Here is a 26,074-nt window from a genome sequence, read left to right as displayed (position 1 = left end):
TTCTGCCTGGCCTTTGGCTTGGAGCCAGTTTGATTCCCTCCCCCTCTTTCTTTTTTCTTTTCCTTTCTCCTCCTGTGATGAGGCTGGATTTTAATATTTCAATATTTTAATGTTGTATTTAAGTTGTATTTATTTAAGTTGTTTTTATTATTGCTTGTTAGCTGCCCTGAGCCCGGCCTTGGCTGGGGAGGGCGGGGGTATAAATAAAAATTATTATTATTATTATTAACACAGTAGGCGAGCTTTGAAAAATGTTTGCATTCACACCCAAGGATTCCCCAGCCCCCTTTCCACCCCTGTCTGGTATTCCCCAAGTGGCTCTGCAATTCAGTGTCAAATCTCTTTGGAGGGGCAGGGGCTACTGCCAAAAATGGGACTTTCAGAAGTCAGCTGCTAAGAGGGGCATAGCATGCACGGCCCATTTTTTCTCTCTACCATTCACGGATTTCAATAAATGAGCTGGCAGAAATGGAGACTATAACTTATAATAGGGCTGATGAGCTTTTTAATAATAAAAAATAAGGAGTTTGCTATTTTCTCCAATATGGCAAGATTAACGCAGTCAACATGAAACTGTATCCCTCATTGAAATTTTGGCAAGCCGAACATTTCTGGCTTGAAGTCACTCATGGAGGGGAGGACCAGGGTTGCTTCCTTGGTTAACTCTTTCGCCAGGTGTTCATCCGGAACCATGACCACTTGCATGCCGGCACTTACACCTGACTTGACCCCGTTGGGCGCATCTTCAAACACGAGGCACTTTTCTGGAGGGGCCGGAGGGTCAAATTTCCTTGCGCAGACCAGAAAAATATCAGGCGCTGGCTTGCCAGCCTTCACTTCCGGGTTATCTCCCAGCACAATATGGTGAAATAATTGAAATATGGCCTGGTGGTGGGCTGTTTTCATGTCAAAAGACTCTTTAATGGAGCTGCTGGCCACAGCGATGGGTATCTTGTGCTGATGCAAATGGCGGATTAGTTTTTCTGTGCCTGGCAAAAACACAGATTTGGGGAACAACTCTTTCTTCTTCTTCTTACTTTCTTCCATGATTTGGTCAGGGCTGATGGGGAGGTCCAGGGCCTTTTGGATCATCACCACCGCTTCCGCTTCCCTTCTGCCCATGATGGAGGATTTCACCTCCCAAGTGAACTGCTTCCCGTAGCGGCCGCACACATCATTCATCACTTCGGTGTAAAGGGTTTCGGTATTCAGAAGGGTACCGTCCAGGTCAAAAATGACGTGAGTGACGGGCTGGAGAGGTTTGGAGCTGGTGGCCATCAGGTCGACCTCCGACCAGTTGCAGCTCAACAACCGTCGAGCAAAACCGCTGGGTAGGTAAGCCAGGGGGCGCGCGCGCGCGCGCTGCCGTTGCCCCGACAGCTTCTATGATTTCACCCCCGCTGTGCAAACTGCACCGACAATTCTATGTCGTCTTTTAAGGTGGCGGCAGCAACAGCAGCACCTTTGGCTCTGACTGTCGCAACTTCCCCTCTGAAAGCTGATTCCCCACTTAGGGAACCGACGGCGTCCGTGGGCTGCTTGCAGCAATCGCGGCCAAAGAAGCTGGCGGTGGCCGCAATATCAGGGGGGCCCGTGGTGCAAAAGAGCGACGGCTCTCGATCTCTTGATCACCGCGACCCTGTGCGTGCAGGTCTCCCTGCAGGGGCTGGAGAGCCTATGGGCATCCAGGCTACTGGACTCCCAGCTGCTATGCAAACTGGGACTGATGGGAATTGTTAGTCCAGAAGGCGAGAGGTTCTCCAAGCCCAGCTCCACGGACTTCAACCCGTTCCTTTTGCGCAGGGCAACATTGGGGATGATTTGTTCCTGCACTGTCGATTGGCTTTGGTCTTCCCCCTTTACTGCGACACTTGCTTGGGAGTAAGACGCCTTAAAATCAGGGCGGCTTACTCCTGGGTAAATAATGGCAAATGCTCAGGATGCATAAGCGAGAGGCGGCCGGTTCACCAGAAGAGCACGTCCAGTCCTATTTCCCCTGTGAAAAAAAACAGTCTCCTCCTCTTCAGTGGGCGTAGCCGAGGGGGCAGGTGGGCAGCTGTCCCCAATCTATCAAAATCAATACAAATCTGAGGTTTTGCCCCCCCCCAACAAAAGCCTGCCCTCCCTAACAAAAATCCTGGCTACGCCCATGTCCTCCCCTCCCAATAAATGCACGCGAAAGTAACAAAAACCTGCAACACCGAGCAAAATAATAATAATAATTTATTATTTGTACCCCGCCCATATGGCTGGGTTTCCCCAGCCACACTGGGCGGCTTCCAACAAGGATTAAAAATACATCAAAACCCAACCAAGACCCACTTCGCCAGCTTTCTGCAAGAACGGTGAGCCGAGGATCCGATCCCCTTCACGTGCGGAAGGAAATCAGAGAACTGAAGAGTTGGAAGGGTCCCCGAGAGTCATCTAGTCCAACCCCTGAGATGCATAAATCTCAATTAAAGCAAACGTGACAGATGGCCACCCATCCAACCTCTGCTTTAAAACCTCCACCGTTCCACTCTTCCTATCAGAAAGTTTAGTCGGACTCTCCTCTCGTAAGTTCAAACCCATGGACGACAGGTCCGCCGTAGCCCATCATTGGCCGCAGCAATAACACACGCGATCCTATGCAAAGCGGCAATGCATTCCGGAGGTAGGGCAGCCGGAGCAAATCCCACGAGGCGCTACGCTGTTTCCGCAGCGGGGAAGCGAAACCCGGGAAAGGCGGGGCTTGCAAGGCGGCGACGTTGATTGGCCGCGGGCGCCGATTTGAACGGGGAGCGCGCGGGGCGCGGTTCCGCTTGCGGGCTTCCTCGCTTGTTTGCCTCGCGTGGCTGCCGGTTAGGGAAGCGGCCCCGCCGACTTCAAGGGGTCGTCGGGAGACTGGGGGTAATATACTGGGAGTGTGTGGGGGGGGGAGGGGTGCGTCTACACGGCGCAATCCGAATCCTAGCCGAGTCTTTTCTTATAGTGGCAGAGAATATATAGAATATATATAAAAACCGAACCGGTTTTCTATCCCGAAAGGTGGCGGAGTCCGAGCCCAGCCTGGAAAGAGGGTTGTGGGGTGTGTTTTTTTGGAGCCAGTGTGAACGCCCCTCAGGGCGGAATTCGGTTTAGGTACTGACGGGCTTGGGAGGAGTTTAAAGCGCAGGGGTTGCATTGAGGTAAAAAGTGCCCTTCAAGGCGTCCTTCCCTGCCCCCAATAGACTAAATGCCGTCTTGATTCGTTAAGCATATAACACGGCTTCCAATGTAGTTGTGAGGTTTAGCCTGTTTTCTTTATTGCTGCTTCGTTAATAGCGTTTTGTAGATTGTTTAATTATTTGTCACTTGTTTTATATGAGTTATATGAGTAGCCGCCCAGAGTGGCTGGGGAAACTCAGCCAGGTGGGCGGGGTATAAATAACAAATTATTATTATTATTACTATTGTGCTGTGTTTGTGATGTTCTATTATGTTCTGCTATGTTGTTGTCATTTATTAATTTATTGCTGTTTGTTCTTTTTTTATTGTTCGTAAACTGCTTTGAAGTTCATTTGAATGAAAAGTGGCTTAGCAACCCAATCAATTACCTCTTTTAAATGACCTAGCAGCCAGGCTCTTCTTATGCTCCATATGTAGTGAGAGGAATTGGCATGCAAGCAACAGTGAGAGACTCAAGGGGTGTTTGTGTGTATAGCAGTCCAGATATGGAAGCCTTTCTTCAGCACAGTAAGCTCTGGTCTAGTTGGGACTTCCTATTTTATGGCTTTCTATGCCAACACACTGTCGCCACCAGTAGCAGCCCATTTTTTCTGGTGTAAATTATTGCTGTTGAAGCACCAAGATAGGAGATGTGACTCAAAGATTCTTGCATTGCAAGGGGTTGGACTAGATGAGCTTCAGGGTCTCTTCCAATTCTGTGACACTGTAATGATTTTGTACTGTAACAAGGTAGGGATGAGGGATATAGGACCAGACTAAATGAGAGAGAGAGAGACAGCTCAGCTCTGTGTATGGGCTGGTAATTTTATTTGTTTTCTTACTTTCTGCAGGATGCGAGATGAAGTTCCTCAAAGACGTGGATTTTGTGGCGCGGACCAGCACTTCCCAAGAAACACTGACTTTGTTGTCTGAGTTGAAGGTAATGCTGCTAGATGTGTTGATAAGGAATGGCTTTTGAAAGAGGGTTATATGGCTATTGTTCGCCATGGTGGGTAAATGGAATCCCGAGAATTAGACACAGTATATCTGAATATGAATACCAGTTTTGGGGGGATAAATAGCTTGTGAGTTTTTTGGAAACCTTTAACTGACCATTACTTAAGTTGACCCGGCAGTTTTTTAGCTGATATGGTTCCTGGTGGTCTAACAGCCTTCCTGTGTTGAACGTAGGGCTGCGCTGGGAAAAGAAATGCCAAATCTCACAATGCCCAAAAGGACTCCGGATGCATGCTTTTCTGTTTGTATAAATCAGTGATGGAGAACCTGTGGCCATCCATATGTTGTTGTGGGACTCCAGCTCCCATCATCCCTGACCATGCTGGTTGGGACTAATGGTGGTTGAAGTTCAGAAACATCTGGAGGGCCATAAAGTTCCCCATTCTTGGTACACATAGTTACATTGCCTCCAGTAGGGGCTTAGTCAACCTTAAAAAATGGTGAGATGCTCTAACCATGATATTAAAAGTCTCCTCTCAATTTCAGGAATGCCTTGAGGGGGAACCCAAAATTGCAGACTGCCCATGCCAAGCCTCCAAACAGGTCACAGCATGTGATAGAATCCTACGAGCTTGCATCCACAGGCTTGGTGAAGGTTTGGACTGTCCTGCTCACTTGGAAAGTCTCCAGGCCCTAGCCGAGGCAGCCTATGGCGGCTACACTGCAGCAAGGCTCCAGTATATTCCCCTCTACTTGGAAAAGTTGCTGTTCCATTTGCTGAGGGGTATGGCTGCTCAGGGCTCCTATGATTCTTCCCTAAGGTTTGCTGATCTCCTCTATGGGGAACTCTTGAAGTACCAGCCTCCCCAGGTGCCTGCTGATGACTATGCGGCTGTTGCCAAAAGCACCTTTGGTGTGCTGTGGAAGAGTGCGGACGGCAGGGCTAAACTGGACAAGACTCCGGCAGAGTTCAGGGCTGTGCTCTCTACCCATCTGCAAGCTGTACGCTTCTTGATGCTTCTGGAGAACGATGCCGGCAACCTCTCGCTTCAGGAGGCCCCGTACTTCACCTCCAATGTGGCCCGGCATGCCTGCATTGCAGCTGTGACATTTGAGGCCCAGCGGAGTCCGCTGGGAAAGGAAGAGGCCCATTTTCTCAGTGCAGAGTTATTCCAACAGTTGGTTGCTGCCCTTCTGGGAAAGAGGGGTGTGGATGCGCATTTGGCCTTCCAGGACTGTCTCTGCATCTTAGAGCTCACTGTGCTGAGGTGCCGTTACCTCTGCAAAAGTGGCTGCTTCAAAGAGAGCGATGAAGTTCTCCAGCAATTCAGAGGCTACTTGAGAAAGTCCAGCAATGAGGGCCGTTTCTTTAGTGTGGCTTTAGACGTACTCTCTGCTGGAATTGAGCTGAACAAAGTGTTGGTGCAGGCTGAGGGTTCAGTAGAGCCCTTCTTCATCCAAGCTACTCAGGCTCTAAACTCCTCACCAGATGCTCAAGAGCCCCTGCTTAGGGTGCTGACTGAAAGCTGCCAGTTGCTCGTAACCCCTTTCTCTGGACTTGCAAAGAACAGCAAACAGGGCCTCTTTAACCTGCGTGATATTCTGGGGATCTCTGCTTTCATGGAAAGTTACGTCACATTACTCCAGAAGCTGATGAGTTTAGTGAGTAAATTTTTCCCTGCTTATACTTTCATACAGTCCTGGATGTCTTTGTGAGAGCAATAGTGCATGGCTGAGATGTAAGCAATAGGGTTTTATCCTGGATTTGGGGAGGGGAAGGTACAGCCTATGCAGAGATTCAATGAATGTGGTTCAACGAACACTTAAGGCTTTCAAAACATGTCTTATTCCATTGGTTTAGCCTAGGGGTAGTCAACCTTTTCATACCTACCGCCCACTAATGCATCTTTCTTGATGGTAAAATTTCCTTACCGCCCACCAGTGCTTGATGGAAGGAGGATTCAGCTTGTGCCGTAGAACCCCCTACCGCCCACCTAGAATCCTGAAATGCCCCACTAGTAGGGACCAGGTTGACAACCCCTGGTTTAACCTGTGTGGGCAAGAGGAGGTGGGAGGGGGTAGGTAGGATAAATACCTTTGCTCTGCTATTGTGAGATCTAGAAAGTTGATTTTCAAAGTACAGCCTTTTATATAGTTGGTGTGTGAGAGAGAGAAGAGGGGGCACAATCGGATTTTTAGAATGCAAATGTTGGCGTTACATCTCAGAAATATGTTTTCCAAGTTCTCATCTATTGCATTTTACATTGACGTGTGAAAAGACTTTGTAAACTCTGCCAATGGTAGGAGGTAGATTAATAAATTGTATTTTTCCTGTCTCAAATTAAAACAGGCCAGTTCCTCTGCTGACACTACAGTGCTACTGTTTTTGTTTTAATGGGATTTTTAGGAGGGCTTTCAGCGCAGTAAAGGTTTTGTGAGTAATCTTATACAGGTTTGACCTGGAATTGTTCCAAAAACTTTCTGTCGTCTTTGTCTTCTATAAGGTTCTGCCGGAGAACATGAGACAGCAGCAAACTCTGAAGAAGCAACTGTACCACTACTTCCAGATATACACGACTTTGGTATCTGATACTCTACAGACTCTGCAGGTAAGTCTGTCTTGAATGGACAAAAACATTCAGTTTGTGGAAGTAAGACTGAGGTTGTCTTCCTTGGGCAGGATAAACAAGTCTTAGTCTCTTTAAGTTGTTTGCTGCCTTAGTTGGGGAGCTTTTGGTCTTCTGTCCAAATGTCTGGTAGCAGGACTGTGAAAGACATTTGCCTGGAGATTTGTTGAATTGCTGCTCCTTGTCAGAGTAGACCAGGGATGAAGAACCTGTGATCTTCCAAACACTGCTAGACTGGAACGCCCATCATTCCTGAGCATTGACCATGCTGGCTGAGGTTGATGGGAGTTGTAGTCCAACAACATCTGGAGAGCCACGGATTCCCCATCTCTGAAGAAGACAGTTCTGGGCTAAATGGAACTTTGATCAAACAAGGAAAAGCTCACTTTTATCACCTACCCAATTCCTATACAGTCGTACCTCAGCTCCTGAACGCCTTGGGAGTCAAATGTTCCAGCTCCCGAACGATCAAAAACCAGAAGTGAGTGTTCCGGTTTTCAAACATTCTTTCAGAAGCGAAACATCCAACAGGGCTTCCACGGCTTCCGATTGGCTGCAGGAGCTTCCACCAGCCAATCAGAAGCCGTGCTTTGGAAGTCGAATGGACTTCTGGAACGGATTCTGTTCGACTTCTGAGGCACGACTGTAAAGACAAGATACTGACACGGTTCCTTTCACATCAACAGAACGCCCATGGTTCATAAATAAGAGAAAAGTGTGATTTCTTTTTAGCTGTGAACGTGGAAGCTGACCTCTGAAGGGCAGAAACATAATGCCTCAACTTGACTGTGCAATGTGTGGCACAAGCCTCTTCTCCTACCAAAGTGAGCATATCTTGTTAAAAAACCAATAGGATGTGATGTGGCTATCTTATGCCTTGAACGAGGAACTTTTGATTCTGTAAAGATCTGCAAATCAAAATATAATTGACAGGCACATTGAAAGATGATGGGAAATTGCTAGCTTATCCTAATCATGCAAACAAATGTGTGTAAGTTCCAAATTGCTTAGATAATGAGTTGATGCACAGGAAGAATAAAGTAGACACAAGTACTTGTGACTGGAAGGCATGCAAAATGAAGGCTGAAGTCTTGGGCCAGAAAGTAATTAAGATTAATTGATATGCAAAATACTGTGGTGTGTCAATGGCTGCAGGTAACTATAGAATCACCCTATACTTAAAAAGAATATTGCATGCTAGGTACTGGAAAGATAATATCTTGAAAATGAATTGATTAGAAGTTTGGATTAATACAATTAACAGTGATGAAAATGCAGGAGGAGTTTAAAGAAGCCTTGGATAGTGAATTATATTAAAAGAAAATAATGAATTTTGGGGACAGAGACTGAATTCATGCTTCTCTGAGAGTGTCATACTGTATCAAGACGATGAAGCAGGCAGTGTCTGTAAAGTGTTCAGAGGAGCAATACATTTATTGAGCATATATTAAGTATTTGAGAAATAGTGAAGTTAATTATTTTGAAATGTAAAACTTTTAACTGTGTTTTCTTGCAGTTTTTTCTTCACTTTCATACTCTCTTAACCTTTTATGCTTTTCTATGCTCTTTTCTATTCTTGTATCATTATATTTCTAGTAATAATACTTTATTTAAAAAAAGAAAAAAGGGGGGAGGAGACTGCAGCACACCCACAATTCCTCAATCATACCATATCAGGTGCAGCATAGTTTTCCTAGCTGACCCTAGGTACTTTGACCATTGAACTTGATCAAGTACTACCTGTTGCAGATGCCCTGTGGTGTCCTGTTGCTTTGAGTCTTGAAGTTCCCCCTCCTGTTTTAATTCCTAAAATTTTTGGATTTCCACACAGGGGCCGGAATCTGCAGCACTGCCAGAGTTACTGGTGTATCTTCAGAAGGTTGTCACCTGGATGTTGGATATGCTAGTAGCACTTCCCAAGAAGGAGCAGGCTGAGTACCTGGATTTCTCAGGTTGGTTTCCAAGACGAACAGCTGTCTTTCTCCAGCTGTCTGAAGGTGGGATAGATGCTGCTGTGTACAGATCAGTTGGGGGCCATATTAAGGAAGAATGAAGAATGCACTCTTCATTTTTGGCATCTCGGTCTGTGAGGTGTCCACCTTTCTCTCTTTAATAGGTGTGTGGGTCGGTAGATTGCCTTTGGCAAGCTGAACTTGCTGGAGAACTTGGTCACTTGCTAAAATTCTGATGGATGATGATGATGATAATAATAATAATAATAATAATTTATTATTTATACCCCACCCATCTGGCTGAGTTTCCCCAGCCACTTTGGGCGGCTCCCAATCAAATGTTAACAACAGTGCAGCATTAAATATTAAAAACTTCCCTGAACAGGGCTGCCTTCAGATGTCTTTTAAAGATAGGATAGCTGCTTATTTCCTTCACATCTGAAGGGAGGGTGTTCCACAGGGCACGCGCCACTACCGAGAAGGCCCTCTGTCTGGTTCCCTGTAACCTCACTTCTCGCAATGAGGGAACCACCAGAAGGCCCTCAGCGCTGGATCTCAGTGTCCGGGCTGAGCGATGGGGGTGGAGACTCTCCTTCAGGTCTACTGGACCGAGGCCGTTTAGGGCTTTAAAGGTCAGCACCAGCACTTTGAATTGTGCTCGGAAACGTACTGGGAGCCAATGCAGATCTCTCAGGACCGGTGTTATGTGGTCCCAGCGGCCAGTCCCAGTCACCAGTCTAGCTGGCACATTCTGGATTAATTGTGGTTTCCAGGTCACCTTCAAAGGTAGCCCCACGTAGAGCGCATTGCAGTAGTCCAAGCGGGAGATAACTAGATGGGATTGGGATTGGTAACTGAGGGCCCCATGTATCCCAAGGGTCCTTTTTCTTGGTTCTTTCTCCTGAGGCACAAGCAAGGGGCTCCTCAGCCCCTGCCAGAGGTGTGAGCGTTAAGAGGTTCTGCTAGAATTATCTCAGCATCTGAGTTGTGCGCAATCCTGATTAACAGAGGGGTAATGAGCCACTGAATGTGTGTAAAGGGAAAAACCAAATTGCTGTTGCTACTGACTCTGAGAAAGAGCTTCTTTAAGAAGAGACCTTCACCTGCGTCTTGATTTTGTGCAGAGTTTTGTCTATAATGGTCCTTCTGCCCTTGGCTTAATTGAAAATATTGTGCTAGTTAAAATTTTATCAGCAACCCGAAATCATGATGGTAAACAACTATGGCTTCTTTAAGCTCATTACCTTTTCAGAACAAAGTTTGTGAAATATACTCGGAGTCGAGAGTGGATTTCATGCTCTTTATTCAGCTCATAGTGGTGAGGAGGAATGGAAGTTCCCCCGGAATGTCTGCTTTATATACATTATTTACACAATGGGCTGCATGTGATTGGCTAATTCCGGGATTCTCCTGTAGGCCAATCAGGTTGTGGATTCACTTCCACCTGGAGCTGGATTGGGTGGCTCCTGCGGACCAATCATACTGCTGCATTGTTCTAGGACCAATCAGACTGCTGCATTCTGAATCCTATTGTTCTAGGACCAATCAGACTGCTGCATTCTGGATCCTATTGTTCTAGGACCAATCAGATTGCTGCATTTTGGATCCTATTCAACTCAGTACATAACAGTTTGAATGGGCAAGTTTTGGACTAAAGGAAAGAGCTGTAGCTCAGGGGTAAAGCATTCCAGTCTCAATCCCTGGCATATCTAGGTAGGGCTGGGAGAGACTCTAATCTGAAAATCCTAGACAGCTGCTGCCAGTCAGTGTAAACAATACTGTTATAAGGAGCTTCCTAGTGGAAGTATCCTGGACCATACAGGATCAGTTGGGTCAATTGGATTTCTCCTTCAGGAGATGAATCAGTAATCGGTTTTGTAGATTTCTGACATAAGTAGGTTTTAATACCCATTGAAGGTGGCTTTTAAGATCGGTTTTCTTCTTCTAACAGCATACTGTATATCACGGCTGGCATATAACTTCTACTGTCATAAGATGTATGCGGAGTCTAACTCTTTTGTGGAGCTTTTCTGCAGACGCTTGGCGAAGGAGGAGATTGTCACTTGTTCAGATTTGCCTACAGAAAAGGTAACGAAAAGTGTTGCTTGTAGTGTGCTAAGCTGGCATGGAGGAGACACACGGGTGAAATTCCGTGATCTACAGAACATGCACCTGCAGGTTGCTGATTTCCCTGAGCTCTGGATAGACTCTCGTTTTGTTTGAGTTCAATTTAGCATAGTGTGATGGGAATAATAATGAGCTTGGCCCTGGGTTCAGATCCCCAGGATTTGAGGGAGGATGGAGGTTCTCGGACAAATCACTCTTAAAGTTTAACTCTGTGTTTAATTACTTTGAAAAGCTAGGTCATCTGAGCTCAAAGGAGCTTACTTATAAAATGTGTAGGATTGTTGCTTTGACTTAACTCAGGGGTGGCCAACATGATGGCATCCTCCAAACTTTGTGTAGTGCAGTTCCCATCATTCCAGGCTGTGCTGGCTGGGGCTGATGGGAGTCGGGAGTCCAACAGTATATGGAGGGCAACCTATTGTCCAATCTGTTCATAGGTGCTAGGATTAAAATGGTACTCAGAGGCCTGCAACTACTGATTTGGCTGGCTGACTCAAAACCAGTATGTTTAATTGCAGCCCTCCTCCTTGCCTCCTCTGTTTTTCAGCTCTTTTCTGTGGACCGCGCGCGCGATGTTCCAACCCTTCTGTCTTGGGCCTACTGTTGTCTTACACCTCTGCCTACACCTTCTGTAGGCTTTTGCTCCTCCCTATCTCTCCCCCACCCTCCCAAGTCACATCTTGGATTTTCTAGCAATGGCACCCAGAGGTTTGAGAGCAGACAATCTGTGACATCAAGGCAGTTCAACCAATCACTGCAGGAGGCTTCATCACCATGTATAACCGATGAATAAAGCCAGGAGCTTTTTGACAGAAGAGCCAAATAGAAGTGCAGTAACCTTGAATGAGTTGCCAGGATTTTTTGGCAACTGGATGGGCGGGAAAAGGTCTTAGCATGACATCTTGGGGAGTTGGTCAGTTAGAAGACATTATCAAGCTAGTTGGCATAGTTTGACAGTTTTAAGGCATAGGCTGTAGTTGAGTAGTTCTTGCTGTAGCTCATTGTTTCCCAAACTTGGGTCTCCAGCTGTTTTTGGACTACAACTCCCAACATCCCTAGCAAGACCAGTGGTGATAGGAATTGTAGTCCAAAAGCAGCTGGAGACCCAAGTTTGGGAAACACTGCTCCAGCTAATGAGAACCTGAACTAGAAAGGCTTTACTTCCTTCTCTTCAGGAAGGAAGACGAGTCTCCACTGCATGCCACCTGAATGCTTTTCTTTCTCTTCACAGCTACACAATTGCTTTAAGCTTCAAGTGGAGAATTACAGGAAACTGGGCTTGTTAGAGGAAGCTCTCCAGGCAGTGGTACTCTGGCTGGCTGTTCAGGGCAGCAGGATAACAGAACAGATGGCAGAGCCAATCTCCGCCTGGGTCAAAGTCAAAATTGATGCCAGCAAATCTGATGACCTGAGACTGAAGTAAGAATGGAACCGAGAGATTGGGTATTACTCTTAAAATGGGGGATTGAGGTTTACCCTGTCAGAACTTGAAACTGGCAGTTCGGGGGGAAACTTTTGTATTTGTCTTGCTGCATATGTGTGGCTTTTGGGAAATCTGCATCCTGCCCTTCCACTGTTGAAACAGTGCTCAAGTTGACTTACATACACTGTACATCAGTTTAAAACCTGATGTCTGTTTTATTCGTGCTTCTGAAGATAATAACAGCAGACAAGACTACTAAAAGAGGAGTACAATTACTGCTCCTTGTGGCATGGATCTTCCCTCCACCCCTCACATGCATAAAGATGTTCCAGCTTATATCTCCTTTGCCGGGAAAAGGGACACTGCTGGTTCTGAAGGAACTGGAGAGTTTTACCTCATGTCACATCCTAGCACTAAAGAAAGAACATAGGAAATGAGGCTGGTATACCCATTGACACTTAAGTCCTCCCTTAAGCAACAGTCAAGACTCTATTAAGCAATAAAATCTGTGTATATTAAATGTATGTAATCATCTAAGCACATGGTGCTTGCCAAAACAGCCATGACAGGGCTGTACTTGAAGGCACTTGCAGTCCAAAATAGACCCAGAAAAATGACGGCTCATGGAATTCTTTTATTTATTTTGGTCATGATTTTTAATTGATTTTTATACAGTTTAAAAATTTCAATTCAGTTTCCATACAGTATTCCTGTAGCATTTTGACTTCCCATCCTTCTGTGATGTTTCAAATCCCTATATCTACTGCCTTAAATATCATATTTCTCTAAAATACAGTGGTACCTCGGGTTAAGTACTTAATTCTTTCAGGAGGTCCGTACTTAACCTGAAACTGTTCTTAACCTGAGGCACCACTTTAGCTAATGGGGCCTCCCGCTGCCGCCATGCGATTTCTGTTCTCATCCTGAAGCAAAGTTCTTAACCCGAGGTACTATTTCTGGGTTAGCGGAGTCTGTAACCTGAAGCGTCTGTAACCTGAAGCGTCTGTAACCTGAGGTACCACTGTATATCAGTTCCTATAATAGAAATCCCTATAATCTCTGCTATGTGACAAACAAAAGAATGCTTTGTTACTGACAGCTCCGTCTGCTGTTTTCTGACCTTTGTGGGGTTTCCATAAAATGTTCCACAGGGTTTCTAACAGAATCCACCAAACCTGTCATGCTGTTCATGGAAACCTCCAAATGTAAGGACTCCTATTGGTAGCAGAAGGAACGTCACTGCCGCAGAGTTCCACGCAAAACTTCGCATGGGTGGCAGCAGTAGAATCCCAACATGTATAGGCCTAACCTGTGCAGTAATTGCCACTCAAAATGGGTGCAAAATGTTGGGCCCATATATGGGGTCCCAACACTGGGTTCTCGCGCATTATGATGTGTGGTGTGACAGATGTAGTCACAATCCCACTTCATATTGCATGCGGACCACACATTTGGAGGTGCTTGTAAACAGGGCTTTAATTTCAGTACAGACAAGTTAACCAACTTCCCAACTTTGCTAGCGTCTTGAGGCTGGTCTTTTATGCACAGCTTTGCCACCAGCTTAAAATCAATTGGGTAAGTTCATAGGGAACAGGTCCACAATTAGAGACTGATGCTAGATGATGCTGGGATAAACAGCAGGATGCCCAATGTTTTGTTTCTTTGCTGCTTGTGAGATCCCAGTTGTGTCCAGGGCCAACCCAATACATTTTGATGCATGAAAGACAACGTGGTATCTCCCTATTCCATGCACAGAGCCAGACTGTCCTGGCAATAGGCATAAACACTGGTGTTTACCACACACCAAATAAAAGTGACTAGGGAGGAATATAAATTGGTTCATTTTTGTACTATTTGCTCTAAACTTTTGATATACTGTACATCAATACAACAATGGGACGCGGGTGGCGCTGTGGGTAAAACCTCAGCGCCTAGGGCTTGCCGATCGCATGGTCGGCGGTTCGAATCCCCGCGGCGGGGTGAGCTCCCGTCTTTCGGTCCCAGCTCCCGCCCACCTAGCAGTTCGAAAGCACCCCTAAGTGCAAGTAGATAAATAGATACTGCTTTATAGCGGGAAGGTAAACGGCGTTTCCGTGTGCTGCTCTGGTGCCGGCTCGCCAGAGCAGCTTCGTCACGCTGGCCACGTGACCCGGAAGTGTCTCCGGACAGCGCTGGCCCCCAGCCTCTTAAGTGAGATGGGCGCACAACCCTAGAGTCGGACACGACTAGCCCGTAAACGGGCAGGGGTACCTTTACCTTTACCTTACATCAATACAACAGAGACAGAACATTTACTCTCAATGTTCCAGTGAAGTTTGAGGAGTGATATATTTTAGAAGATTAGGATAAAGTGATTTCTCCGTGCCTTGGGGATTGTGATGATAAAAGATGCACCACACAAATTAATGTAGGCTATTATTTTCCCTTTTCTGCCCCTCTTAACCATTCTAATTTTTCTCCCCACTCCCTTTTGTATCAATAGGTTCAATGTTTGTATTTTGTCTTCATTTTAAAATTTAAAGTTTCTTTAAACAAAGAGCTTCATTCTGGCAGCAGTACACCTACTCTGAAAAGTTTTAATAGCACACAAGGCAGACAACATAGGGCCTATACCACTGCAGCAGCATCGTTTGAGCTGCTCTCCAAGGGAACTTGGACCTGTGGCCATCAGACTGGCTCTAGCAACTCCACACCTGCTGAGAACACACAATTTACATAGGATGGATAAAATTCATTTTCTATGTGGTTTGGTTAAAAGGTAAAGGGACCCCTGACCATTAGGTCCAGTTGTGACCAACTCTGGGGTTGCAGCACTCATCTCGCTTTATTGGCCGAGGGAGCCGGCGTACAGCTTCCGGGTCATGTGGCCAGCAGGACTAAGCCGCTTCTGGCGAACCAGAGCAGCACACGGAAACGCCGTTTACCTTCCCGCCGGAGCGGTACCTATTTATCTACTTGCACTTCGCCGTGCTTTCGAACTGCTAGGTTGCCAGGAGCAGGGACCGAGGAACTGGAGCTCACCCCATGGCAGGGATTTGAACCGCCGACCTTCTGATCGGCAAGTCCTAGGCTCTGGTTTAACCCACAGTGCCACCCACGTCCCCTGGTTTGGTTGCTTACTGCTAAATGCGTAATGCTAATATGCTGAAATAAACAGATTAATTAATGTACTTCTGTGGTGGGGGGAACCCACTGGTGATGGGGCAGCCTGAGGGCAACAGGCTAGCTTAGGAAATGCGGGGCAGACCTCTGGGCACAAACACCTCAGCACCATTTCTGCTGCCTGAGGCAGCCAGATCACTCTGCGTGATGGTGCAGCTGGCCCTGGAGACGTCTGGCAAGATGAGAATAAAAGGCACACTGTGTTCTTGTAACCGTGTAATCTGGAGTTGCCCTACTTTGGGTCTGTTGTAATTTTTCCTCCTTGTTTTGCCTGCATGTTCATCACAGGACTCTAAAGGAGGGCCTGGAGGGGTACAGCTTGGATACGGAGGTCCTCATGAAAGTATTGTTGGAGGAACTGAAGGCTTACAAGACCGTGCGGGTAGACACTGGCCAGGAGCGCTTCAACGTGATCTGCGATTTGCTGGACATATGTTCAGAAGGCAGCGGCTGGGTTCACGAGCGGGCTGTGGTTCTGGTGGAACTGGCACAGGTTCTGTGTTACCATGACTACAGTGAACAGACAGAATGGTGAGTGGCCAGTATTCTCTGGAGCTTCTATTGTGATCGGTGATCGGGGTCCTAGCTGAGGTGTGTGCCCCTTGGAGAAGAAAGTGGCGATGGCTAAGATTCTTCTGCGTGGCAAATTCGACCTTAGAAATGGAAGGAGGAGCTTATTCCTTGTATTGTGGCTATTGGTCCTGCCCGGGCCCTGCCACCTGCTTCCTATAAACTCTTATTTTCCTTTCTCTGTCCAATTTCTCATCCTTCCTCTAAGTCAGGAGCAGCTAATCTCTAATCCTCCATCCCCACTCTTTGCTGAACAGTGCTGGGGTTCCGCCACAACTCGAAGAAAGAACTTTGAAGTCAAGATGTGCAAATTAAGAAACCTTATGCTAGAGAGGCATCTATGTTCTAAGGATATAATTTACTTTTTTGCAGCACTCTTATCAGGGCATTCTGTTCTGGCCTTTGCTAAGGTTTCCCTCCATCCTTTTAATATTGCTGACTTATTTTTGCTTTTATTTTGCAAAGCAAAAAGAGTAGCTTCTCATGAATGTGCCCAACCTAGGAGACCTTGTGTTTATAATTCTCCATGTTCTTCATTCTACTGTTCACAAGTCATAAATACAAGCATGTCACATAACAAATGGTGCAGAGTCCAACCCCCTGCTTCTCAATTTCCTTTCTCAGCAGCAGTTCTCTGCCCTCTGATCCCATAGCTACAATTCAACACACACACCTCACCACTCTCATGGGTCTGAGCAGGGATGGGGAAACCTGTGATTCCCCTCCCCACAACATTACTCGACTTCAGCCCCCATTAGCCCCAACTATTGTCCAGGCTGGCTGGGGCTGATGGGAATTGGAGTCTAACAGTATCTGGAAGCTACAGGTTCCTCCACCTTACTGGCTGTCAATTAGACACCAGGTTAAGTTCAATGTGCTGTTTCTTTTGTATGAAACCTTCTACAGCTTGGAACCAAAAAACCAGAAATATTGTCTCACCCCTTATATACCCAATTGATCGCTGCTCTTTGCATGTGAGGGCCTCCGGCAGGTACCATCTTATTATGAGGCCCATTCCATACACTGTGGAAATCAGAACTTTAGTGTTGTGGCACCTACCCTTTGAAATTCCTTCTCTTTGAATATCAGACATCTCTGATGTCTTTTTAGCAGTCGCTGGAGCCCTTCCTCCTTCAGCAAGCCTTTTAAGTTGAATTCTTTCCCAGTCTGCACCTGTACTGAAATTGTTTTTAAGAAAGTTTAGTCCTTGTAGCCTGCTGCCCCAGGCCCCTTTGGGGGGAAGAGTGGGATCTAAATTTAATAATTTGTGTGCTAAGATGCCCCTGAATTTGTCCAGAAGCGTCTTCATGGTTGATGAATGGGAGACACCATTGGCTAAACGCTGTCTCCTCCTCTGTAGCTCTGCCCTGGACTCTGTTCATGAAGCCCTCTGGCTGTTGGATTCTGTGCCAAAGACTCCCCAGAATGAGGAGCAGCTCCAGGACGATAAGGCCCAAGCCTTACTCTGGCTTTACATCTGCACAATTGAGGACAAAATGCACGAGGTATGTGGCAGTAAGCAAAGCAGCACAGAGCTCTGCCGACTAAATTCAGAGCTGCTTATATTTTGTGTTTTAGAAGTTAAATGCTACAATCTGTGTAAAATCGTGCAGATTATTTCTACTAACCTTGCTGCAGAAGTATATATGCAGTTTACCTTATTTCCAAGCACTGAAACCTCATCCCTGACAACTAGAAACCTTAAAAAGCCCACCCCTCTCGCTTCTCAGATCTCATCAGGCATTTCCCCATTGCTTACTTTCTTTAATCAAAATGTCTATACACCTCCCCCATCTTCTTAAAATCTCAGATGAGGGTCAAGGAAAACAAAATTGTATTTGATTTTGCATTCTTTCTGCTGTCGTGTTGCTGCATACAATCCTAGTTAAAGTGTATTTGACTGTGTAGCAAGCAAAACATCCATAACACACCAGTGCTTATTTAAGTGGAGATGTTGGGAATTGAACATATTTTGGCTTAGGAACTCCCTGCATTTTTTGCTGTAAGCTTTTCAGTATCTCCAGGGTATCCTGCACTACAGTTGTAATGTATAGTAGGATAGGATTTTTACAGTGGCATGGAGGTTGTTGTAAACTGAAGTAACCTTTAGTGAAGAATTGTGATGCATCGTGTCAATTATTGTGATGCATCATGAGGTTTGGGCTCAGTGAAACCACTGTAGTGGCTTTGTTTGTTATGCCCTGAGCTGCTCCACAAGGGATGAAGATTTTATGCCGCTGGAGAACAGACAGTATGTCCTCTCACTTCCATACCAAGCTTTATCCAGGTTGCTTTTTCAAATGCAGAGCATCAGGCAAGAGCAGAGGACCAGGAGTGCCCATGCCAGGGGCCAGAAAGGCATACAAGATCTTGAAGGCTTTGAGACCAATGATCTTAATTACGAGAATAAATCCCAGGATGACAAGTTCCTGTATCTTGGCATTGCATTTAACCTGTCAGTGGATTCTGGTAAGGAACATGGTTGGGCGGGGAGAGGTGGGGTGAGACACACGTACATTTGAAGCAGGTATAGGGAACTTTCATCCTGCTGGGTAATAATAATAATAATAATAATAATAATAATAATAATAATTTATTATTTGTACCCCGCCCATCTGGCTGGGTTTCCCCAGCCACTCTGGGCGGCTTCCAACAAAGATGAAAAATACACTAAAATGTCACATATTGAAAACTTCCCTGAACAGGGCTGCCTTCAGATGTCTTCTGAATGTCAGGTAGTTGTTTATCGCTTTGACATCTGCTGGGAGGGCGTTCCACAGGGCGGGCGCCACTACCGAGAAGGCCCTCTGCCTGGTTCCCTGTAACTTGGCCTCTCGCAGTGAGGGAACCGCCAGAAGGCCCTCAGAGCTGGACCTCAGTGTCCGGGCAGAACGATGGGGGTGGAGACGCTCCTTCAGATATACTGGACCGAAGCCGTTTAGGGCTTTAAAGGTCAGCACCAACACTTTGAATTGTGCTCGGAAACGTACTGGGAGCCAATGTAGGTCTTTCAAGACCGGTGTTATATGGTCTCGGCGGCCGCCCCCAGTCACCAGTCTAGCTGCCGCATTCTGGATTAGTTGTAGTTTCCGGGTCACCTTCAAAGGTAGCCCCACGTAGAGTGCATTGCAGTAGTCCAAGCGGGAGATAACGAGAGCATGCACCACTCTGGCGAGACAGTCTGCAGGCAGATAGGGTCTCAGCCTACATACCAGATGGAGCTGGTAAACAGCTGCCCTGGATACAGATTTGACCTGTGCCTCCATGGACAGCTGTGAGTCCAAAATGACTCCCAGGCTGCGCACCTGGTCCTTCAGGGGCACAGTTACCCCATTCAGGACCAGGGAATCCTCCACACCTGCCCGCCTCCTGTCCCCCAAAAACAGTACTTCTGTCTTGTCAGGATTCAACCTCAATCTGTTAGCCGCCATCCATCCTCCAACCGCCTCCAGACACTCACACAGGACCTTCACCGCCTTCACTGGTTCTGATTTAAAAGAGAGGTAGAGCTGGGTATCATCCGCATACTGATGAACACCCAGCCCAAACCTCCTGATGATCTCTCCCAGTGGCTGCATGTAAATGTTGAAAAGCATGGGGGAGAGGACAGAACCCTGAGGCACCCCACAAGTGAGAGCCCAGGGGTCTGAACACTCATCCCCCACCACCACTTTCTGAACACGGCCCAGGAGGAAGGAGTGGAACCACTGTATGACAGTGCCCCCAGCTCCCAGCCCCTCAAGACGGTCCAGAAGGATGTTATGGTTGATGGTATCAAACGCCGCTGAGAGATCCAGCAGAACTAGTAAACAGCTCTCACCTTTGTCCCTAGCCCGCCGGAGATCATCAACCAGTGCGACCAAGGCAGTTTCAGTCCCATGATGAGGCCTGAATCCCGACTGGAAGGGATCCAAATGGTCCGCTTCTTCCAGGCGTGCCTGGAGTTGTTCAGCAACCACTCGCTCAATCACCTTGCCCAAGAATGGAAGATTTGAGACTGGGCGATAATTGGCCATCGTGGCCACATCTAAAGATGGTTTTTTAAGAAGCGGTTGCTAAATTTGGCCCACAATGCCATTTTGGGCAAACCATGGCCACCTGATGTCATATGATGTTGGGTGCGAAGATCTGATACAAGCATTAGGTGCTAAGAACTGTTAGCTTAAGTGCTGCCATGTGAGGTGATTGACAGGTGGGTGCAATTCTGTAAGCGGTATTGTATTGCCCGATCATGCTAGTGAATTTATCACCTGATAATCAGGTAGAAAATGGAGAAAATAAGATCGTGGATGTTCTCTAACCAAGCATGCGCAGTTTGTTGATTTCCAACTGGATTATAAAAGGCACCATAGGTATTTCTGACCCATCAAAAAGCAACCTTAAATTTTCATTGCTCAGAAAGGGGCATGTGAAATGTGACCCTTGCTTATTAACCCCAATGGTGTAGCAGCTCCAGGTGGGCAGCGGAGATGCCTTGATATGAGATTCGCTTAAGTTTCTAGTTACTGCACAAAGAACTGTGTTTTGACTCTCCCCATGAGGTGGTGATTGGCTCTGCAGTCTCTTGACCCCACCCAACACACAAACTCTCTTTTTCAGTGCAATCAAAGTGTTTGGACGATGCCCTTGCCTTGTGGAAGCAGCTCCTCTCCTGCAAGGGCAGGGTCCCAGCTGTACGTAACGTTGAACAGACAGCAGCATCCTTACACATCATGGCAGCTTTGTACAGAATGATGGGAAAGGTAATGAGCCAAGCACTTTGCTTGGGCAAGAAGTCTACTGTATATAACTGGGGTTTTGTTCTCTTTAAGCTTCCTGAAAGACCCTCTCCCTCTTCCCCCCCCCCCACTTCACTGCTCTCATGCAAGCACTGTATTGTCACTCTTTTAGGCTGATTGTGAAAAGCCTTGGGGCAGCAGCCTGATGGCTGCACCTGAGAACAGCACCTCCCACCCCCTGTAGGTGTCCCATTATGCCCTTCCTTCTCCCTCCCTGCCCCTGCCAGTCTGAGGTGCCTTGCTTTCTGATTCGAGAACTGGGAGCAGAGACAGCACGAAAAACTAAGAGTGGCTCACAAGCTCTTACGACGAGCTTGCAATATTTAGTGCTCCTTGGTGAACCTAAGAAGAGTCCTGCTGGATCACACCAGTGGCCCGTCTAGTCCTCACAGAGGCTGACCAAGATGCCTATGGGAAGTGACCACTGGAAGGTTGCCTGTGAGGGAATGTGGGAGCCGGTGGGGGTAGAGAGTCAGAGAAGGACCTGGGAGACAAATGTTCAAATCCTCACTCGGTCATGAAGCTCAGCTGGTGACTATGGGCCAGTCGCCATCTCTCAGTCTAACCTACCTCACAGGGATGCTATAAGGATAAAATTGGGAGGGGAGAGCCATGTATGTCACCTTGAGCTCCTAGGAGGAAAAGAGTGGTGTGCAGTGGTACCTTGGGTTAAGAACTTAATTCGTTCCGGAGATCCGTTCTTAACCTGAAACTGTTCTTAACCTTAGGTACCACTTTAGCTAATGGGGCCTCCCGCCGTGCCATTTCTGTTCTCATCCTGAAGCAAAGTTCTTAACCCGAGGTACTATTTCTGGGTTAGCAGAGTCTGTAGCCTGAAGCGTCTGTAACCCGAGGTACCACTGTATATAAATGCAAGGAATAAAATAATGTTTCCCTCAAACAGAAAAGGGCGGTTCCACCCAAATGGCCAGTTCTGCCACCATGAGTGGACCAGTGCTGCCAGCAATGTCTGGCTGTATATGGACCTATAAACATTTAATGAAAGTGTTAAAGGTGCGGCCTTTTGCTCAATTTCATTTTCTAAAGGAAAGCAGTTGTAACAAGTTTCCAGATGTGTTATTCTATGAACTTGACTGCTTTCCACATTCTGGAAAAGGTCATGGAGCAATGCTACTTTGCCCCTTGACCGGGAAGGAAGAGTGGGTTGATTAGAATCAGATTTTGCATCTGAATGCCATCTGAGCAGATCTCTGCACCCAGGAAGGCTTTCCTGTTAGGTCACGGGAACTTTTATTACAGAGCTCGGGTCCTCGGGAACACAGAGTTCCCTTGAATAGCAAAACTGACCATCCCCGACTGTACTGGATTGGGTCCCCACCACCCTGCACATATTTAAATAGATTTATTTCCTTTTTTATTATGCAGCCATTACAGGCCATAGAGAGTTATTTCCTCATCACAGCTCTCTCCGGGGCACTTGAAGACTCTGTGGGGAAGACCAATGCCTTGTGCCAAATTTCCAAGCTACTTCTCCATCTGGAATGTCCCAGTTACGCGGAGGTGAGCATGAAGAGTAGTGAATTGCAAAAGTCCCTGGCATCTCCTGGAAAGATCCCTCTCTGAAATCCTGGAGAATCTTTGCCAGTCAGTGTGGACAGTACTGGACCACAGATCTGATTCTGCCTGAGGCAGCTTGCTAGGTTTCGTGCCCTACATACATATCACTGTTACAAATACCCTTTTAAAAAATGGCCACCTTATTGCTGGGAGACTTTGTTTCATCTACCCCAGCACAGTTGGGATGGCAGCAGCTGTTGGAGGTCTTTCTCCCAGCCCTCCCACCTGAAACTCCCTAACTAGTGATGTTGGGTGTTGAACATGGGGCTTTAAAGTTGCTCTGCCAATGAGACTGGAGCTTTTTATAGCCCAATGCCCTACTGGCTGCTAATCTGGGAAATGTGAGAGTTGAATATGCTTCCTCAATACATTGATACCTTGGTTCTTGAATTTAATCCATTCCGGGAGTCCGTTCGACTCCCGAAACAGTTCAAAAACCAAGACACGGCTGCCGGTTGGTGCAGGAGCTTCCTGCACTTAATCAGAAGCCGCGTTGGATGTTCGGCGTCCGAAAAACGTTCCCAAACCAGAACACTCACTTCTGGGTTTGCGGCGTTCGGGAGCCAATCTGTTCGAGAGTCAAGCCAAGGTACCACTGTACAACTTTGATGTCGCCATGCTATGCCTTTCCACCTCCTAAAAAGGATCACCAGATGTACTAACAATTCACTTTAACTCAAAGCATCAACAAAGAAAGGAAAATGCTGCTGGGGCCCTCAGGGTTGGAGATGTCTGAATAGCAAATTGCTCTGCGGGGTCCTTCTTCCCAATGCACTGCCAAAGAGCCATGCTTTTGATAAATGATGGAAAGTCAACAGTGGCAGAGATGGGCAGACCTCCCTCAGGAGACCATCTGACAACTGGTGGTGGGAACTATTCCGACTTCTACTGTTGGGGCTCAGTTCAATCTTGTCTCCCAGTGGCTGAGTAGAGAATGATAACTGCCCAAGGCCTTGGTTCAAAATTAGCAGTCTGACTTGGGCCTGAAAGCAAATAGCCAAAATAAACCTCAATGAGAGCAAATGAGACAATTAAGCAACTGTACCACTGTATGCCCCTTCATGGATCACTGCCTTGCCGTGGCAAAGGGGCTTGAATAACTCAGAGAAGCTATGAGCTATGCCATGCAGGGCCACCCAAGACGGACAGGTCATAGCTGAGAGTTTAGACTAAATGTGATCCACCTGGAGAAGGAACTGGCAATCCACTCCAGTATTTTGCTAAGAAAACTCCATGGACATAAAAAAGGAGAAACTTTGAGAAGAAAGTAAGTTTCCAAGGCATGCTCTGGTTCATGGGGTCACGGAGAGTTGAACACAACTAAGACGACTAAACAACCACAACCACTGTATGAGCCATGAAGCTGACAATCTGTAGACAAGCTTATTCCTGTTGGAGGCCCCATAGACCTGATTTCATGATTGCTTTCTCATTACTTCCTGGTATTAAGGCCAGCTGCTGATAAATGGGACAAATGAACTCGTGTTATTTCAACTCTAGTGGACAACTGCTGTGCTAATGTTCTTTTGTCCTGTTTTATTCTCTTGCAGACCACTTTAAAGGAGGCTGAATCATGCCTGCAAAATGTGGACAGAAAGAATGACTCTTGCCTGCTAACCAATCAAACACTAGCTGTGCTCCGTAGCAAGCTGTGCTTAGCAAACCACAAGGTATCCTGGTGGGGGTTGCCCTTTTACATTCACTGCACAGCACTGAGACTGGCAAGCAAGCCAGGTTACTAAAAGCACTATCTTCAGTAAAAAAGATTTTGTGTGTACATGTACCAGGAAGGAGAGAGTAGAAAGCCACATGGGAAGGATGCTTTTGGGTCCGTAGGACCCTGAAAGGGAGCCTACTGCATTATGCTATGGCTAATACTTTGCTGAATCATTCAAAAACCAAGATTCCCCCTCTGCCAATATGTGATTCTTTTTGCCCATAAGTAGGCTGCACTGATTAATTATTCTGGGAGGGGCTGAACCATTTGTCACAGTTAGGCTATGCCTCAATTTGTTCAAGATCCATCCAGGCCTGATAACTTTTTTGTACTTGTGGGCTGCAGCTTTGATTCTGCAGGAATGAACTGAGGAGCCCCACCACTACTGGGCTAATTATAAACGTTGCTAGCCATAAGTGGGTTGGTTTTTATCCTATTATCTGTAGTATGGATAGGAGAATGCTGGATCAGGTTGGGATATTCTAGGTTCAGCTAAGAAATGCACACATGGGTGTCAAATTGCAGGCGTTTCCAAACTTTCAGAAAATTTCCCTGGGGTGAAGAATCATCTGCATTCTGATTCGTAAGCTTTTGCAGCATAAATCGAATGCTGCTTGGTGCACAGTGGAAGACAGTCTTCTTTGCAACTGATCATTCCCCCCCCCCTCTTTGTGGACAGATTGAAGAAGGTGTCATTCTTCTAGTAGAAATCTTACAGAACCCTGCTTTGCAAAGGTCCTCTAAGGTCTGGTACCTGCTCCGAGCCAGTGCTCTCCAGTTGACAGCCGCTTACCTTGGTCTGCCAGCTTCTGCCCTCCCACTGGCACTGAGGCAAAAACTCTGGGTTCAAGGTGAGTGCAGAAGCATCCATGCATCTCCTCCTTGATACTAATCTGTACTCGTCTGATACTTGCAATTCACCTGTCAATAAGTGAATAGTAAATGAATGGAAGATTTTGAGAACTTTGTGAGCTGGAGAGGGTATCCAAACATTCAAGTGCAAAGAGAAGATGTTCCGTTCCAGATGTATGGGAGGAGCATACTAGAGTTAGGTTTCACCCAGCAGGTGAACAGCATGTTGTTCCCAAGTGGAAAGGGAACAGCCAATTTTAAATTCTGGGGCAGAACAGCAGTGTTGGTTGGTAACCTGCAGTTCTTGGGTTGTTGTAAATTCCACCCAACAAGCAAAGATTGAGGGTTTAAGGTAGAGATGGCAAACCTGTGCCTCTCCCCCCCCCCCCAGTTATTCTTGGATTCCAGCTCCCATCATCTATGGTCATTGATTATGCTGGCTGAGGCTGATAGGAGTGGGGAGTTCAATAATGTTTGGAGAGCACCAGGTTGGGTTGCCCAGCCTTGTTTTTAAGCCATGCCAACAGTGTCATATATCATGGAAGTTTCTTCCTTGTGTGTAGAAGAGGTTCCCACCATGCACTAGTCCTGTAAATAGTCTTGGAAGTAAAAATCTGCTTCCCTCTTAATTGCGTACTGTGTTCCAGGGAGCATCTGCATTTCTTGGGAGCTAATCAAGAGTTTCTCATCTCTGAAAGCAGGTTGCCCCTTAAAATGTACGGCCCTAGGAAACCACTAGGTGTTCTGTAAGCTACCGTATTTTTCGCTCCATAGGACGCACCGGACCATAGGAGGGGGAGAACGGGGGGGGGGGAAATCTCCCCCTCTCTGCTCAGCGCCCCTTCAGCGAAGCGACAGGAGAAATTGAGCCCCTTCCATTTCTCCTCCTGCTTCGCTGAAGGGGTGCTGCGCAGAGAGGGAAAATTGTGCAGCGCCTCTCCAGTGAAGCGAAGCCTGGAGAGCAAGAGGGATCGGTGTTCACTGATCCCTCTCACTCTCCAGGCCTCAGGTGGCCATCCGCAAGCCTTCAGAAGGCTTGCAGATAGCTGCCTGAAGCCCCCGGAGCACGGGGGGAGTTCTCGCTGCACTCCGGGGGCTTCAGGCAGCTTCAGTGAAAGCAACGCGAAGCCTCCAGAGCGCGGAGG

General features: G+C 46.8%; 2 protein-coding genes across 3 annotated transcripts in view; one reads left to right on the top strand and one right to left on the bottom strand.

Annotated features, from left to right (window-relative positions):
* Nucleotides 1-478: 478 nt before the first annotated feature.
* LOC128406074 (pseudouridine-5'-phosphatase-like) lies at nt 479-1,997 on the bottom strand. Its single transcript, XM_053373128.1, has one exon. It carries the CDS (start codon nt 1,276-1,278, stop codon nt 583-585), a length of 696 nt encoding a protein of 231 aa, XP_053229103.1. The 5' UTR covers nt 1,279-1,997; the 3' UTR covers nt 479-582.
* A 769-nt stretch (nt 1,998-2,766) lies between these two features.
* Nucleotides 2,767-26,074, top strand: part of ESPL1 (extra spindle pole bodies like 1, separase) — a 41,740-nt gene continuing 18,432 nt past the window's right edge. Inside the window, exons 1-14 of one of the 2 annotated variants that reach the window (XM_053373088.1) lie at nt 2,767-2,889; nt 4,038-4,126; nt 4,690-5,805; nt 6,648-6,752; nt 8,602-8,722; nt 10,674-10,810; nt 12,081-12,268; nt 15,723-15,965; nt 17,365-17,509; nt 18,311-18,473; nt 20,604-20,746; nt 22,169-22,303; nt 23,911-24,030; nt 24,757-24,928. In XM_053373088.1, coding sequence (XP_053229063.1) covers nt 4,046-4,126; nt 4,690-5,805; nt 6,648-6,752; nt 8,602-8,722; nt 10,674-10,810; nt 12,081-12,268; nt 15,723-15,965; nt 17,365-17,509; nt 18,311-18,473; nt 20,604-20,746; nt 22,169-22,303; nt 23,911-24,030; nt 24,757-24,928 — 2,869 coding nt within the window. In that variant the 5' untranslated portion in view covers nt 2,767-2,889; nt 4,038-4,045. The remainder of the gene's footprint in view (nt 2,890-4,037; nt 4,127-4,689; nt 5,806-6,647; nt 6,753-8,601; nt 8,723-10,673; nt 10,811-12,080; nt 12,269-15,722; nt 15,966-17,364; nt 17,510-18,310; nt 18,474-20,603; nt 20,747-22,168; nt 22,304-23,910; nt 24,031-24,756; nt 24,929-26,074) is intronic. The other variant, XM_053373082.1, reaches the window with a different exon arrangement.

Source organism: Podarcis raffonei, chromosome 2 (genome assembly GCF_027172205.1).
Source record: "Podarcis raffonei isolate rPodRaf1 chromosome 2, rPodRaf1.pri, whole genome shotgun sequence".
Classification (NCBI taxonomy): domain Eukaryota; kingdom Metazoa; phylum Chordata; class Lepidosauria; order Squamata; family Lacertidae; genus Podarcis; species Podarcis raffonei.
The sequence above is the reverse complement of the archived record's forward strand: the minus strand, read 5'-3'. Positions and strand labels throughout refer to the sequence as shown.